This window comes from Crinia signifera, chromosome 4 (assembly GCF_055691185.1).
Source record: "Crinia signifera chromosome 4, ASM5569118v1, whole genome shotgun sequence".
Classification (NCBI taxonomy): Eukaryota; Metazoa; Chordata; class Amphibia; order Anura; family Myobatrachidae; genus Crinia; species Crinia signifera.
The window spans coordinates 321,296,978-321,310,858 of NC_139220.1; the positions used below are offsets into that span (position 1 = coordinate 321,296,978).

At 48.6% G+C, this 13,881-nt stretch overlaps 1 protein-coding gene across 1 annotated transcript in view; it reads left to right on the forward strand.

The window, feature by feature from the left end:
• LOC146075946 (uncharacterized) overlaps positions 1-13,881 on the forward strand; it is an 83,237-nt gene that overhangs the window by 41,221 nt on the left and 28,135 nt on the right. The window contains exon 5 of the mRNA XM_083185655.1: positions 13,691-13,695. Within this exon, the coding sequence (XP_083041781.1) occupies positions 13,691-13,695 (5 nt within the window). The remainder of the gene's footprint in view (positions 1-13,690; positions 13,696-13,881) is intronic.

Sequence of the window (13,881 nt, forward strand, 5' to 3'; positions counted from 1 at the left end):
GAGCTGTAGAATATACAGCTGTTCAGCTGATGCCGGTACTGAGCTCTGTAATATACAGCTGTTCTGCTGGTGCCGGTGCTGAGCTCTGTAATATACAGCTGTTCTGCTGGTGCCGGTACTGAGCACTGTAATATATAGCTGTTCTGCTGGTGCCGGTACTGAGCTCTGTAATATATAGCTGTTCTGCTGATGCTGATACTCAGCTCTGTAATATACAGCTGATCTGCTGGTGCCGGTACTGATCTCTGTAATATACAACTGTTCTGCTGGTGCCGGTGCTGAGCTCTGTAATATACAGCTGTTCTGCTGGTGCAGGTACTGAGCTGTAGAATATACAGCTGTTCAGCTGATGCCAGTACTGAGCTCTGTAATATACAGCTGTACTGCTGGTGCTGGTACTGAGCTCTGTAATATATAGCTGTTCTGCTGGTGCCAGTAATGAGCTCTGTAATATATAGCTGTTCTGCTGGTGCTGGTACTGAGCTCTGTAATATACAGATGTTCTGCTGGTGCCAGTACTGAGCTCTGTAATATACAGCTGTTCTGCTGGTGCCGGTACTATGTTCTGTAATATACAGCTGTTCTGCTGATGCTGGTACTGAGCTCTGTAATATATAGCTGTTCTGCTGGTGCCAGTAATGAGATCTGTAATATATAGCTGTTCTGCTGGTGCCAGTACTGAGCTCTGTAATATACAGCTGTACTGCTGGTGCTGGTACTGAGCTCTGTAATATACAGCTGTTCTGCTGATGCTGGTACTGAGCTCTGTAATATACAGCTGTTCTGCTGGTACTGAGCTCTGTAATATACAGCTGTTCTGCTGGTGCTGGTACTGAGCTCTGTAATATACAGCTGATCTGCTGGTGCCGGTACTGATCTCTGTAATATACAGCTGTTCTGCTGGTGCCGGCGCTGAGCTCTGTAAAATACAGCTGTACTGCTGGTGCCGGTACTTAGCTCTGTAATATACAGCTGTTCTGCTGGTGCCGGTACTGAGCTCTGTAATATACAGCTGTTCTGCTGGTGCCGGTACTGAGCACTGTAATATATAGCTGTTCTGCTGGTGCCGGTACTGAGCTCTGTAATATATAGCTGTTCTGCTGATGCTGGTACTCAGCTCTGTAATATACAGCTGATCTGCTGGTGCCGGTACTGATCTCTGTAATATACAGCTGTTCTGCTGGTGCCGGTGCTGAGCTCTGTAATATACAGCTGTTCTGCTGGTGCAGGTACTGAGCTGTAGAATGTACAGCTGTTCAGCTGATGCCGGTATTGAGCTCTGTAATATACAGCTGTTCTGCTGGTGCCGGTACTGAGCTCTGTAATATACAGCTGTTCTGCTGGTGCCGGTACTGAGCACTGTAATATATAGCTGTTCTGCTGGTGCCGGTACTGAGCTCTGTAATATACAGCTGTTCTACTGGTGCCGGTACTGAGCTCTGTAATATATAGCTGTTCTGCTGATGCTGGTACTCAGCTCTGTAATATACAGCTGATCTGCTGGTGCCAGTACTGATCTCTGTAATATACAACTGTTCTGCTGGTGCCGGTGCTGAGCTCTGTAATATACAGCTGTTCTGCTGGTGCAGGTACTGAGCTGTAGAATATACAGCTGTTCAGCTGATGCCGGTACTGAGCTCTGTAATATACAGCTGTTCTGCTGGTGCCCGTACTGAGCTCTGTAATATACAGCTGTTCTGCTAGTGCCGTTACTGAGCTCTGTAATATACAGCTGTTCTGCTAGTGCCGGTACTGAGCTCTGTAATATACAGCTGTTCTGCTAGTGCCGGTACTGAGCTCTGTAATATACAGCTGTTCTGCTGGTGCTGGTACTAAGCTCTGTAATATACAGCTGTTCTGCTGGTGCCGGTACTGAGATGTGTTATATACAGCTGTATTACTGGTGCTGGTACTGAGCTCTGTAATATACAGCTGTTCTACTGGTGCCGGTATGGAGATGTGTAATATACAGCTGTTCTACTGGTGCCGGTACTGATCTCTGTAATATACAGCTGTTCTGCTGGTGCCGGTACGGAGATGTGTAATATACAGCTGTTCTGCTGGTTCCGGTACTGAGATGTGTAATATACAGCTGTTCTACTGGTGCCGGTACTGAGCTCTGTAATATATAGCTGTTCTGCTGGTACTGGTACTGAGATCTGTAATATATAGCTGTTCTGCTGGTGCTGGTACTGAGCTCTGTAATATACAGCTGTTCTACTGGTGCCGGTAAGGAGATGTGTAATATACAGCTGTTCTGCTGGTGCTGGTACTGAGCTCTGTAATATACAGCTGTACTACTGGTGCTGTTACTGAGCTCTGTAATATACAGCTGTTCTGCTGGTGCCAGCACGGAAATGTGTAATATACAGCTGTTCTGCTGGTGCCGGTACGGAGATGTGTAATATACAGCTGTTCTACTGGTGCCGGTACTGAGATGTGTTATATACAGCTGTACTGCTGGTGCCGGTACTGAGCTCTGTAATATACAGCTGTTCTACTGGTGTCGGTACTGAGATCTGTAATATACAGCTCTTCTGCTGGTGCTGGTACTGAGATGTGTAATATACAGCTGTTCTGCTGGTGCCGGTACGGAGATGTGTAATATACAGCTGTACTACTGGTGCCGGTACGGAGATGTGTAATATACAGCTGTACTGCTGGTGCCGGTACTGAGCTCTGTAATATACAGCTGTTCTGCTGGTGCCGGAACGGAGTTGTGTAATATACAGCTGTTCTACTGGTGCTGGTACTGAGATGTGTAATATACAGCTGTTCTGCTGGTTCTGGTACTAGATGTGTAATATACAGCTGGTCTGCTGGTGCCGGTACGGAGATGTGTAATATACAGCTGTTCTGCTGGTTCCGGTACTGAGATGTGTAATATACAGCTGTTTTGCTGGTGCCGGTACTGAGATGTGTAATATACAGCTGTTTTGCTGGTGCCGGTACGGAGATGTGTAATATACAGCAGTTCTGCTGGTGCCGGTACGGAGATGTGTTCTGCTGGTTCCGGTACTGAGATGTGTAATATACAGCTGTTCTACTGGTGCTGGTACTGAGCTCTGTAATATACAGCTGTTCTGCTGGTGCCGGTACTGAGATGTGTAATATACAGCTGTTCTGCTGGTTCGGGTACGGAGATGTGTAATATACAGCTGTTCTGCTGGTGCCAGTACTGAGATGTGTAATATACAGCTTGTGGAAGTTGAGTTTGCACATCTATGTTGCTAATGCCTCGCGATCATCTTGTACGTCATTTAAATACGCAGTTTTCGTAGTTTAGCTTAATGAAAGAATCAGAAATTGATTAATGGCGATCGTGATGCATTACTTACAAATCATTGTGATATTCCTAACACATTCACATTATGTATTTTCATAAATGTTAGGATACTGCAGTCCTCGTATTATTGCTTGATATTGTTAGAATCACCGTCACAGACACAACCTCACTAGACCACCTGTTTTCATTAAGACTTGTCAAAGACCCACAGGCACGCCTTCTGTTCTACATGCAAAGATGGGATTTAGGCCCAGGAAATAGGAAAATTATACCAACACTGACAGTGATTGTGGGGGTAGCAATAAGCTAATATTATACCACTGGATCAAGCGATCATCGCCGTCCATAAGGGAACTGGAAACTATGATTCTAAGAATTATATATATGGAAAGGAAAGCTACTCTCCCGGGTATAGAAATGGGTATTATTAAATTCTACAAAAAATGGGGATTATATAGCGTAGTGTAAGAGAGAATGTGATGCGGCTGTACGATAACACCACCTGGGCAATAAGGAGGCAGATGGAACAGCTTGAGGTGAACAGTATGACATTTTGATGGCAGTACTTATAGGCAATTATGAATCATAAGGGTTAGAAGGCAATGAGTCTCCCGTGTTTGATGTGTCCCTTGTCCTTATGTGTGATCCTATGTAGTTTTGTTTGTGGTAGAGAAGGACAATTACAGAAATGTGGTCAGGGGAAAGTAGCATAAGGATTGAAATATAAAGAAATACATGCAAATAAGGTTTCTTTTTTATAAGAATTAACATGGGGATGAGACCAGCATTCATGTACTGGGAGTATCTATCCTTTTACAGCACAGAAAGAAACAAGTAATAAAGGGGGGTAAAAATATACTGCATCATACCCTCCAACTGTACTGATTTAGCCGGTACAGTACAGTTTTTTTACGGTCTGTACCAGCTAAAAACGGATGTACCGATTGTACCGGTATTTGTCTGCCAGAGGCAATGGAGTTGCCATTGTCTCCATTGTCTCTGGAGTCCGGCTCCTGGGGTCAAAGAAAGGAGGAGCAGAGCTTTAACAGCATCCACTGTTGCTCCCGCTCCGTGACTGTGGGTGCCGGTTTCTGGTCGTGGGCGTGATGTGTCACATCCGACCGTGACCACAGGGGGGCTGGGTGGCTGTGACGCTGACTGGGCCTGGGCTCAAGTGTCTGGTCGCGGGCGTGACGTGTCTTCTGCCCGCGACCTTAATAGAGGGGCCGGGTGCCGGCCAGGAACCTTGCCTGCCTCCCGAGTATGACTCCATCCATTATCTACAGCGCAGCGCAGCTCCTCCCCTCCAGGAACTTCAAGATCCCAGGCTGGCAGGCTTTATATTAAAAGAGCTGGCGGCCGGATGAAGAAGCACTCTCTTCCTCCCACGCACCCACCAGCAAGCAGTGCCTGCAGTGTTGCTGTGCGTGTGGTAGATGTGGATGGTGGGGGGTGCAAAAATGCCCAGTGAACATTCGGAAAGGGGGTGTGGCCACGCCCACTTTATCCAAGGCCATGCCCCCTTCTCGAATGTGTACCGATTTCTACCCTTAAAATGTTGGAGGGTATGCTGCATCCAAATAAAATCCAAGGAAATTATATGAAATAGAAGAAGATGGAAAGGCGGGGGGGGGGGGGGGAGAGGGGGGGGGGGAGGGAGGCAGGGGGAGGGAATGGGAAGTACACAAGCAATAAAATAGTATTGTACACAGAGGGTGTCACATCGTATTAGGAGGAAATGTAGAGAGCACCACTCTAGAAAACACATAGGGCAGTATTTAGGGGTGAATTTATGAAGCTTGGAGAAGTGTTATCTATCCCCATAAAGAACGTTATGAGCAAGGTGATAATGGTTTGGCCAATCAGCTACAATATGTAAATTGACAGGTAAGAGCTGATTGGCTGAACCATTATCACCTTGCTCATAACGTTCTTTATGGGGATAGATAACACTTCTCCAAGCTTCATAAATTCACCCCTTAATGAGGCCAATTCGCCATGTTTCACAGCGAATTCATTGGAAGGTGATTTTTTGGGTCAGAAAGTGAATCACCCTATTCAACGTGCACTTTTCGCCATCTTTCTAAGTGATTTTCTCCGTGTGTCTCCGTGTAGCAAATCGCCATCTTTTCATGGTGAAGTGGAAAGTGAACTTTTAAAATAAAGTTTTTTTGGTGTCAAAAAATCCGGAATTTTATTCTGTAAAGGGGCATGCTGTTCTTATTCATGTGCTTATAGCAGTTTGAGAACCACTGTATTAGTCGATATGATAAAAATATCGGAGGAGGCTCCTCATCAAAATAACGAAGTATCCTGAGAAGGATAAAACCCCAGATATGAATGCGGTTACTAAACCATGTGGATATATATAAACATGTTTATAAAGGATAAAGACAGAAATTGGAGTTAGAGGAAAGAGGAGTAAAATTGCGAATAATGTGAATAATATGTTTTTGTGAGTTAAATTTCAATGTGATGAAACAAGCAGGAACCATGAACTGTAAATGTCCTTTCTATGTTTATATGTGGAAAAATGCAAGAAAATAAAATGTTATAACAAAAAAAATCTCACTAGATCAATATTAATATCCATAAAGGTACAGCTCCAGAGATATCAAATAAATTGGTGTGTGTGTGTGTGTGTGTGTATATATATATATATACAGTGCTATTTTTGTAGGAAAATAGGTTCAGGAACCGTGGGCGGGGCAGAAAGTGGGCTGCGATGTGGGAGGAGCTACAAAAGGGGCGGGGCATTACATAAAAAACTACATATAATTCCTCCCAACAGTGGCTGTAACTTAACAATCCCCAGCAGCAAAGTGGACAATATGCTCGCGCCTTAGGCACGCGCTCAAAAAACAGGGGTGTAGCCTCACTGCAAGGGGCACAGCATTGCAGGAAAAGACTACTTTATACCGCAGTTTTGCAACCTGCATTATGTTGCAACCAGTGTTATGTTACTGCCACTGGCCCATTATACATATACCCCACTCCGTAACGCTTATTATACATATGCCACACACAGAGATTCCCATTATACATATGCCACACACCGTGATGCCCAATTATACATATTCCACACACCGTGATGCCCATTATACATATGCCACACACCGTGATGCCCAATTATACATATTCCACACACCGTGATGCCCAATTATACATATGCCACACACCATGATGCCCAATTATACATATTCCACACACCGTGATGCCCAATTATACATATTCCACACACCGTGATGCCCATTATACATATGCCACACACCGTGATGCCCAATTATACATATGCCACACCGTGATGCCCATTATACATATGCCACACACCGTGATGCCCAATTATACATATGCCACACACCGTGATGCCCAATTATACATATGCCACACACCGTGATGCCCATTATACATATGCCCCACTCCGTAACGCTTATTATACATATGCCACACACCAGGATGCCCAATATACATATGCCACTCACCGTGATGCCCAATTATACATATTCCACACACCGTGATGCCCAATTATACATATGCCACACACCGTGATGCCCATTATACATATGCCACACACCGTGATGCCCAATTATACATATTCCACACACCGTGATGGCCATTAAACATATGCCACACACCGTGATGCCCATTATACATATGCCACACACCGTGATGGCCATTATACATATGCCACACACCGTGATGCCCATTATACATATGCCACACACCGTGATGCCCATTATACATATGCCACACACCGTGATGCCCATTATACATATGCCACACACCGTGATGCCCATTATACATATGCCACACACCGTGATGGCCATTATACATATGCCACACACCGTGATGGCCATTATACATATGCCACACACTGTGATGCCCATTATACATATGCCACACACCGTGAAGCCCATTATACATATGCCACTCACCGTGATGCCCAATTATACATATTCCACACACCGTGATGCCCAATTATACATATTCCACACACCGTGATGGCCATTATACATATGCCACACACCGTTATGGCCATTATACATATGCCACACACCGTGATGGCCATTATACATATTCCACACACCGTGATGCCCATTATACATATGCCACACACCGTGATGCCCATTATACATATGCCACACACCGTGATGCCCATTATACATATGCCACACACCGTGATGCCCATTATACATATGCCACACACCGTGATGCCCATTATACATATGCCACACACCGTGATGCCCATTATACATATGCCACACACCGTGATGCCCATTAAACATATGCCACACACAGAGATGCCCTTTATACATATTCCACACACCGTGATGCCCATTAAACATATGCCACACACTGAGATGCCCATTGAACATATGCCACACACAGAGATGCCCTTTATACATATTCCACACACCGTGATGCCCATTATACATATGCCACACACAGAGATGCCCTTTATACATATGCCACACACAGAGATGCCCGTTATACATATGCCACACACAGAGATGCCCTTTATACATATGCCACACACCGTGATGCCCATTGAATATATGCCACACACAGAGATGCCCTTTATACATATGCCACACACTGTGATGCCCTTTATACATATGCCACACACAGAGATGCCCTTTATACATATGCCACACACAGAGATGCCCTTTATACATATGCCACACACCGTGATGCCCATTAAACATATGCCACACACTGAGATGCCCATTGAACATATGCCACACACAGAGATGCCCTTTATACATATGCCACACACAGAGATGCCCATAACACATTTGACACTTAAGTGCCACTTACCTACATGCTCAATGCCAGGGGCTTCATGTTCAATGGAGGTTTGCGGGCCCACAAGCTCTCACCTGTCCAGCTTCCGCTCCCTGGACATGTCAGTCAGGCTGCCACCAGAGCCTCCCAGGTCACCAGATCCTCTCCTGTCCGCAGCAGCCCCTGATCCAGCGCAGCTCTTGGTCCGGAAGATCCTAGAGAATCCTCAGCGACCCCTTTCTCCCTGCTCCCCTCTGGGCTGCCGCACCGGCCTGTCCCTCCACGGCCTCCGCTGCTGCGGCAGCGTCCTCCTCCTCCTCCAGCTTCCGGGCCTCAAGCGCCTCCTGCACTAGCAGGGCACCGCTGGTCTCTTCGCACGGGCACCTCCTCCACTCCGGCCCCTGGCTCCGTGGAGGCCTCCGCGTCCTCCTCCCCCCGGAACACAATGAGCCTGGGTCTTGCCGCCTCCTCCTAGCAGCCGGCTTATCACCCGGTAGGAAGCGGCGTCCTCCTCTGCCGCTGTGCCTCGCATGACCCCGGTGGCTCTGCAGGCCCCGGACCGAGCCTCGGCCTCTCCCAGCTCCGCTCCCCGGACTCCAGGAGAGAGACATGCTGCTAATATTCATATCTCCCGCTGGACCGCTAGCCAATAGGCGCTCACGGTCCAGCAGCCACCAATTGATTGGCTGCTGGACCGCAAGCGCCCATTGGCTAGCGGTCCAGCGTGAGACGTGAATGTTACTGCTGCACGTCTCTCTCCTGGACTTCGTCAGAGGGCTGTATACAGTACAGCATACCTCCCAACAGTCCCGATTTTATCGGGACAGTCCCGATTGTCAGGGCCTGTCCCGATGTCCCACCCGCGGGCGGCAGTGTCCCGCGGTGTGGGGGGGCTGTTGGGAGTCCCCCGTCAGCTGCTAAACAGCGGGGAATAAACGCATGCGCACAGCGTCTATTCCCGCAGCCAGGGGGCTGGGGGCATGGCTAGAGGCTCTGGGTCATGCCCCCATAGCGGCAAAATGGGGGCGTGGCCTCGCGGAAGAGGTGCAGTCCCTCAAACACCATGCCCCCATCCTATGGGAAAAATCCGTTCGTTGGATTCAGCCTTAATATAAGGGCACTACCGTGCCCTTATAATATATTCCATTGACAAAAAACCTTACGGTTTCACATGTCCCATTAAGGTTTCTTACTGCATGTGTGTATTCCAATGAGCACACAAATCTGTGAATTAGCAGCTCCACCATTGTGTGAGTGACAGCAATCTGCACTTACCCACAGGCTGTGATGGCGTACCATATCTGTATTGCACAAGGAACGCGTCAGCCTTAATCGGAATTTCATTGCTTTTTGGAGTTTGAGTGGAAGAGTTACAACAGGTTTCTGAAATGCCAGATCATGTGTAAGAAGCCTTAATGGGACATGTGAAACCGTAAGGTTTTTTGTCAATGGAATTTCATAGCTTTTTTCAATTTATTTTTATTTATTTTAAATTTGTGAAACCAGGAGGTTTTTTGTCAATGTGTATATGTATATATATATATATATATATATATATATGTATGTGTGTGTGTGTGTATATGTATGTGTTATATGCGTGTATGTGTAGGTGTTATATATATATATATGTATGTGTGTGTTATATGCGTGTATGTGTAGGTGTTATATATATATATATGTATGTGTGTGTGTGTGTAGGGCCACTGGAGGGAGGTAGGTGGGAGCAAGGACACCCCCTGGATGGAGGTGAGAGGCGATCCCCTCCAACCCCCTCTGCCCGAGCGACTTAGCGGCTGCCGCATCACCCCACCCCCTTCACATGCCGCCTGCACCAAGCATCTCCCCCCTCCCATCCCTCGGGACCCTCTTACTTGCTGCAGGAGGCGCCGGTCAAAACGCTTATGTTGACTGGCTGTTTCCTGTCTCCTGCTGCCGCAGTAGACCTGAGCCGGCCCAGCGCCCAGCAGGTGAGCTTGAGACCACAGCCTCCCTTCAGCACTGCAAGTCACAGAGGGCCAGATGCAGGGGCGGATCCAGGAAAAAATGACAGGGGGGGCACCATGATAGGGGAGGGGGGGGGGGGTGGGTGATAGTGGTGCCAATGTGCCCTGTCAGAGACTGGAGAGTGAGATAGAGGAGGAGAGCAGAGAGATGCTGGGAATGGGATTATAAATTGGCCCTGGCCTTTTAAGTACACAGGCCCACCTTGGCATGAAACATGATGGGAGCAGCTGTGCACCATGACTCCCATTACACGTTAAGCCACGGACCATTATATTATATTATACCCATTGTCAGCACTGTACAGTTGCCTCTATATTATATTATATATCAGTGTCTACTTCGCGTTTAAATTCACATTCTGACACAGAGAATACCCCCACGGTGCCAGATAACACATATGCCCCCACTGTGCCAGATAACACACATGCCCCCACGGTGCCAGATAACACACATGCCCCCACTGTGCCAGATAACACATATGCCCCCACGGTGCCAGATAATACATATGCCCCCACGGTGCCAGATAATACATATGTCCTCACAGTACCATATAACACACATGCCCCCACGGTGCCAGATAACACACATGCCCCCACGGTGCCAGATAACACACATGCCCCCACGGTGCCAGATAACACACATGCCCCCACGGTGCCAGATAACACATATGACCCCACAGTGCCAGATAACACACATGCCCCCACGGTGCCAGATAATACATATGCCCCCACGGTGCCAGATAACACATATGCCCCCACGGTGCCAGATAATACATATGCCCCCACGGTGCCAGATAACACATATGCCCCCACAGTGCCAGATAACACATATGCCCCCACAGTGCCTGATAACACATATGCCCCCACAGTGCCTGATAACACACATGCCCCCACGGTGCCAGATAACACATATGCCCCCACAGTGCCAGATAACACACAGAAAAAAGCATCTTACCGCCAACAGGCACATGGAGGGTTACTTCATGCACTAGCACTGCTCCCTGATGCTGGTAACTGCCACTCGCCTCCCTCTGCCCCCTCACAGCAGCCGCTCACCTCCCTCTGCCACCTCACAGCAGCCGCTCGGCTCCCTCTGCCCCCTCACAGCAGCCGCTCGGCTCCCTCTGCCCCCTCACAGCAGCCGCTCGCCTCCCTCTGCCTCCTCACAACAGCCGCTCGCCTCCCTCTGCCCCCTCACAGCAGCTGCTCGCCTCCCTCTGCCCCCTCACAGCAGCCGCTCGCCTCGCTCTGCCACCTCACAGCAGCCGCTCGCCTCCCTCTGCCCCCTCACAGCAGCCGCTCGCCTCCCTCTGCCTGCTCACAGCAGCCGCTCGCCTCCCTCTGCCCCCTCACAGCAGCCGCTCGCCTCCCTCTGCCCCCTCACAGCAGCCGCTCGCCTTCCTCTGCCCCCTCACAGCAGCCGCTCGCCTCCCTCTGCCCCCTCACAGCAGCCGCTCGCCTCCCTCTGCCCCCTTACAGGACGTAGCCGCGCTCCCTTCCTCCCTCCCTTTTCCCACCTCCGCCGCCGCAGCCAAACCCCTCATCCCTGCACTGTGCGGGTGCGCGGTGACGTCACACGTGCACCCGCGCAATGCACTTTTGGGAACGCTGAAGCCAGGAGAGGCTTCAGAAGAAAATATGCAGTATTACCCACATTTTCTTCTGAAGCCTCTCCTGGCTTCAGCATTCGGAACGGGGGGCAGGAGGATCGGCGGCAACTTAAAAGAGAAAAAAAAAAGTGTCCGAAATGACAGGGGAGGCCCCTCCTAAATCCGCCAGTGGTCAGATGTATTAAGCTTCAGATAGTGATAAAGTGAAGAGTGATAAACAACCAGCCAATCAGCTCCTTCCTGTCATTTCTAAAACTTAGCCTGTAACATGGCAGTTAGGAGCTGGTTGGCTGGCTGTTTATCACTCTTCATTTTATCACTTTTTGAACTATGATACATCTGGCCCAGAGTGAGCAGTTATTTACATCTGCAGAGTAGCCTGCAGCCCGCCTGCGGTCCCTCCATCACCATATACACCACGGCTGTGGCGAGTCCTTTCTGGGTTGTGGGTGGCACCCACTGTGTGTGTGTGTGGGGTTTGTGCTGACCACTTGCCTAGGTTGCTGGGGAACCTTGCACCGGCCCTGTGTGTGTGTGCGTACATATAAATGGAAGCATGATGGCTCCCGCCAGCAGTGTAACTAGAAATGTTGTGCCCTCCTTCCAAAAAAGTTTTTGGTTTTATGTGTCAAATGTGCAAATGGGTATTATGGTTTGTTATATAGTATGTAATGGGCATGTGACTTAATGTGTAATGGGTAAGAGTCCCGCCTACAACAAATCGGGGGGGGGGGGGGGGGTGCGAAACATGCCCTTGCTCCGGGCACCGTGGCACCTAGCTACACCACTGGGGAAGGGATGCTATACTGTACATCTTGGATTTCCCAAGATCATACCAGTTTCTGGCCTTCCTCTTCTGGGAAGAACCCAGATTTTCTAGTTTTGAAATATAGCAACACCAACCCCAGGGCCGCTTCCTTGTGTTTTCCCCCAGGCTGAAAATTGCCAGCCAGCCCCTGGGGGCTACCCAGCCTTTCATAGCTCCCAGCTCACTTCCAACATATACAGTATATTAGGGCGGAGTGAAAAAGTTGAAACGTGCAAAAGCGTCTCGCTCTAAGTCAATATCTTCTGTTCAAGACACCTAAAGTTTAGCTTTTTAGGTGCAAAAAACGAAAGTTCCGATCTAGTTAAAATGACGTCAGAACGTCTTACAGTGGTTCATTAATATACCTTAGCACAGTAAAAACAGTACGAGCTTGTCCTAGTGCAATGTTACTGACTTTGGCGGGGGAAAAAATCCCTGACCCGCTTTCATGGTCACAATTGTGAATATTGTGTGTTTTCACCCAAAAGTGTGTTTTTTTTTTTTTGGGGGGGGGGGGGGGGAGGGATTGGGGAGGGGGCTGCTCTGTAATTGAGGGGCAAAAAATCAGGGTAGATCCCTTTTGTTTGCCCTTAATAGAATAGTGCACCTCCGTGTCTTCCAATGTCCAAATCTTTACCGAATGCTCCAGTAGGTTCAATAAACAATGCATTACGCTGTTATTTGGGTGCAGTATTTTATACACTTCTGTTCATTGTTCTTTCATTCAGGGTTACCTAGCCTCCCGGAATGGCCGGGAGGGTCCCGGAAATAGGGTGCCCCTTCCGCCCCCCCCCCCCCTGGAAAGGGTGGCAATCCTCCCGCATATCCCCCCATCTCGGGGGGTGGGGCTAAAATGGTGCGACCAAGGCATTTTAGCCCCCCCCCCCGCAGTGCAATGCCTGAAATACCGGCATTGCATGGCGGGGGTGGGGCTAAAATGGTGCGACGCTGTAGGCATGCCCCCCAACAGGACAGCATCAATGTGGCCCCACCCCCGAACCGTCTATTTTTCACTCCCGGATATGGCCCCACCCCCTGCCTAACAGAGCTGGCTGCCCTCTCCCGGAGAGGGCAGCTTAAAAGTCGGCAAGTATGTTAATGTTAATTGTGGCAGTTTACTTTAAACATGAATATGGGGGAGGGGGCTCCAGAAACTGTTTTGCATGGGGGAGCAAAATTCTAGTTACGCCTCTGATAGAGGTTGTGCGCACAGCTTTGATTCATGGGTGACAGGGGAAACTCCCAACTGCACCCCACCCCTCCACAGGACACTGCCAGCCTTGGGCAGGAAGCGCGAACGTCCCAAAACAAAAAGGACGTTCCTGCGATAAGCGCAACAGTTGGGAGGTAAAACTAAATCTATATATATATATATATATAAATGTTTTC